This window comes from Diaphorina citri, unplaced genomic scaffold (genome assembly GCF_000475195.1).
Source record: "Diaphorina citri unplaced genomic scaffold, Diaci psyllid genome assembly version 1.1 scaffold6801, whole genome shotgun sequence".
Classification (NCBI taxonomy): Eukaryota; Metazoa; Arthropoda; class Insecta; order Hemiptera; family Psyllidae; genus Diaphorina; species Diaphorina citri.
In genome coordinates, this window is record NW_007384177.1 from 1 (window position 1) to 4,163 (window position 4,163).

General features: G+C 36.3%; 1 protein-coding gene across 1 annotated transcript; it reads right to left on the reverse strand.

Annotated features, from left to right (window-relative positions):
* Positions 1-80: 80 nt before the first annotated feature.
* LOC103522079 (protein C12orf4 homolog) lies at positions 81-2,246 on the reverse strand. Its single transcript, XM_008487187.3, has 3 exons — positions 2,030-2,246; positions 1,201-1,319; positions 81-1,101 (listed from the first exon to the last, which is right to left on the reverse strand). The coding sequence occupies exons 1-3, from the start codon at positions 2,055-2,057 to the stop codon at positions 955-957; spliced, it is 294 nt and encodes a 97-aa protein (XP_008485409.2). The 5' UTR covers positions 2,058-2,246; the 3' UTR covers positions 81-954.
* Between the last annotated feature and the right edge of the window lie 1,917 nt (positions 2,247-4,163).

Here is a 4,163-nt window from a genome sequence, read left to right on the forward strand (position 1 = left end):
ATAAGCTCTTATATTAAACCGGAGATATGTGGCTTAGAAAATCGTCAAAATTTTTCATCATTTTCTGCTGCTGCTGCTTCTTCTTCTTCTTCTTTGAAGTTGACCACTCTATAGTCAAAACTACTGGAACGATTTTGATGGCTCTTTTTTTTTCTCTCGTCAGTGGAAGGTGTGCCTTTTGAGTAGCCCAGTTCCAAAAGTGGACTACGGCCGGATAAACTTTTTTAGGGAAAACACGAAAAACTCATATCTTTTGAAAGAAGCAGCCAATTTTAATGGTTTCGGTCTTGAAAAAAAAAAGCTAAAATCTAAGGGAATATCTTGGTATATGTACGACTATATTGCATTTCTGGCAAAGTTGAAATCAACTAGTTCTTTAATGTCAAAATTCCGAGATGTCCAGTTTTGGCACCGAAAACCGGAATATGTTCCCTTTTGGAACCGTAAGGTACTGAGTTGTCCAGTTTTAGACCCAAAAATGCTATTCAAGGATAGGCTTTTCCTATGTTATTATTTTTATTTTTTTAAACAGACCATCAGTTTAATTTATGTATCAATGATTTTTCATTGGAGAAAAGAAAAGAAAACGTACACACTTCGTAGGGAACAAAATATCAGACGTGGAGGAACTAACATAATACTTGATCCTCCACCTCATCTAATAGCTCAAATTCTTCTTCATTTTTTCACCCTCATGGGGTACCTCAACAACTCAACATCAGAGGTCAGGCAGAGGTGTTTGAAATAATCAAGCTCTACCCTCGCCTCCCAATCCTCATCTGTCGGGTGGCACATGTATAAGAAAATTGACCCTCCATAAAAGTTCAAACTTGTAAAAAAAAACAGCCTTTGGTATGATGTTGGGGTTCTCATTTAAAGTCGCAGCCGATTGTGGCCACAAGGCGAAGTTTGAAGTATGACTCAGAATTGCTTCATGGAATAGAACCTAGAACTCTAGTAATCGTTAGCACTTACTTTAGGAACAACAAACTGCAGGTTCTTCAACTCAGATCCACCCCATGACGTCATCTCTATCATGAAACCTTTCACACATTTCAGAACAAGTTCTGCTCTCTTCGTACACCATGCAACTGTCATGTTCTAAAGAAAAGGAAAAGAAAATATGAATCACCATCACCATCATTTTTTTGACAGTATGCTACAGTGCTGTACAATATTGTTTCATTGTTGTTAGCTTACCTCCGTCATTTCATGTCCCAGGAGCAGAGGTATAGTCAGTGTTGTGATGTCATAAGAGCAGCATACTTTCATTATGTTTCTAAAAGCCAAAATAATGTAATGTCTAGAATTCATTTCACCTGAAAACCACGAAAACACGCTGTTATTATTTGCGTATGCAATTTTGCATAACTAGCCAAAATAATGTAATGTCTAGAATTCATTTCACCTGAAAACCACGAAAACACGCTGTTATTATTTGCGTATGCAATTTTGCATAACTCTTTAGTGTACATATACCGTCCAATTTTCAAGACACTCAGAGAAATGGCCATAACTTGGTAACATTTCATTTTTTATGGCCCAAATTGATGGTATGTACTGAAAGTTGAAATGTTCATAAATCACCTAATATGGCCGAAACTAAAATCCGTCGTCTTTTTGTTCGATTTTCTGATCGATTAATTCAAGATTTCGAGAGAGAAAATCTTGACTTATCGATATAAATATGTATTGGAAGGAAATAAGCCGTATTTTATTATTCATCTCTGTGGCAATTTCGCCAAGGAGGGTGAATTTTCAACATTAACTCCCTGACTCCGAAAGCATATTCCATTGTGTTTACTTATAGAAACCTATGTATTAAAAATTAAAACATCTCTCTTAACATGAGAGACAGCTGTGTCCACACTTAGTCGACTGAACCGTCCACACTGCCTTGACAACACAGATTGACCTCCCCCTCGTCCATGGTCTTTGTACAAGGGTACAGGAAGACCATAGGCACATCAATCGACTGCCGTTCGACTCTGTTTGGACACAGCTTTAGACTAGTGTTACAGGTACTTACTAGAGTAAAGAGATTCATCCACCATCATATGAAACACAAGATGAGCAAGGCACAGATTCGAATGTTTGGTTATAATCACATCACCTGGTAAAAGATCTTTTTCCTTGCCTCCCTGTCAAATGATAATTAGAATAATTCCCATACAAATACAAGACCTTTATACAGGGTGTCCCAGAATATATATATTTAAAAAAAGGCCTGTTTGTTTTTCTCGGAGCCTGATTGAAATTTCGAAAAAAAAACACAACTTTTTGATTTACGTTAAATTCAAAGTACAATTGACTACTCCCTCGAATTTTTGGAGTTCGCGGTTTTTGCGGAAAATAAAGGAGCACATAATTATGAGCTCTGCCCATCAAGTAAAAATTAATGGCCGAATTCAACGAGTTCACGAAAATTTAGGTCGAGCTACGGCCCTGTAAGACTTTTTTGTCCAGGAGATCGGTTATAAGTTATAACGCAATAACATAATTATATTATACCTTAAATCTAGCCCAGTGATGGGCAAACTTTTTTTTTACCGAGGGCCACATAAAAAATATGAAACTCTTCACACCACATCACCACACTCATTGACTCATCCTTACTTTGACAATCTTCGAGAAGTTCCAGAATCCAGTAGAAAAAAGGAACTTTTAAAAAGAACAAAAATCAAATCTCACTCAAATCAGATATTTATTCGATCCTATCCATGCCGAGTGCTCCTCTGATTTTTTTTCAACGCGATAGTTTTTTCTCTCATTGCGTCATTGCGAGATTATTCGTTAATGAATGACGTCATCACCGTGACCACCGCGAAAGTAAAACCTTGGATTTTCACAATGAGTAAAAAAAAAAGCACGAAATATAAAGCAAGGTCTAAATACAATGAGATGGACACAGGCGAGACATATATTTGAGTAGATAGTGCAGATAGGGTAAAAACAGCCCATTCTAATTAAAGTTTATTTTACTTTGAATATCAATGGATTTGACACTCGGAATATGCTTGGTAACATCGTTGCTAGGCTATTGAAGACCTCTTCAGATATTCCCTGAAAAAGAAAAAAAAGCTCATGTAGGTAGTTGTTTTTTTGTTTTTTTTTTTTTTTTTTTTTTTTTTTTTTAGGGGTGAAATCTTATAAAAAAAAAAAAAAATTTCTGGTTTTTTTTTTTTTTTTTTTTTTTTTTTTTTAGAGGTATAGAACTTTAAAATGAAATAAAAGATTATTCAGTTTGATGTATGGTCATGATATTAACAAGCGCGGTAGCGCCCCGCCGAAGAGATATTATTTATACACCACAGAGAAAGTAGCCGTTTTCAGGTAGTTGGAGAGGAAAAACTACAAACGATGGAAGAAAACGGATTGACTGTCTGTTGGGGCGCAAAAGTAGACCAAATTGAAAAAGAAAAAAAAATCATCAAAATGGGTTAGAATAGAACAGAATATACCTGAGTAGCCCAGTTCCAAAAAGGGGTAAATTTTTTTAACGGTACCAAAACTGGACATCTCGGAACTCTGACCTTAATATAACTAATTTATTAATGTCAACTTTGGCAGAAATACCTTATACACCAACAGATTCCCTTGGATTTTAGCTTTTTTTTAAGACCTTATTCAGCTGCTTGTTTCAAAAGAAAGGAGTTTTTCGTGCTTTCCCTAAAAATGTCCATTTGTTTGTGTCCACTTTTGGAACTGGACTACTCTACACTTATACTGCTAGGTCCTAGCAGCTAGGATGAGACTGACAAGTCCCTTCACCCCCCAGTCTAAATAAGCTCTTATATTAAACCGGAGATATGTGGCTTAGAAAATCGTCAAAATTTTTCATCATTTTCTGCTGCTGCTGCTGCTGCTGCTGCTGCTGCTTCTTCTTCTTCTTCTTCTTTGAAGTTGACCACTCTATAGTCAAAACTACTGGAACGATTTTGATGGCTCTTTTTTTTTCTCTCGTCAGTGTTCGAAGCAACATTGACTTTGGTTGATATCTGGATGAGTGACTGTCCGATTTTTACCAAATTGTTTTACAGTCGCGTCCTTGGACAATACCGGGATAGCATACCAAATTTCATCGATCTAGGACAAACCGTTCTTGAGATATTTTGTATACCACCTTTTCCCATTTAAACCTGTAGTACACACATACATACATA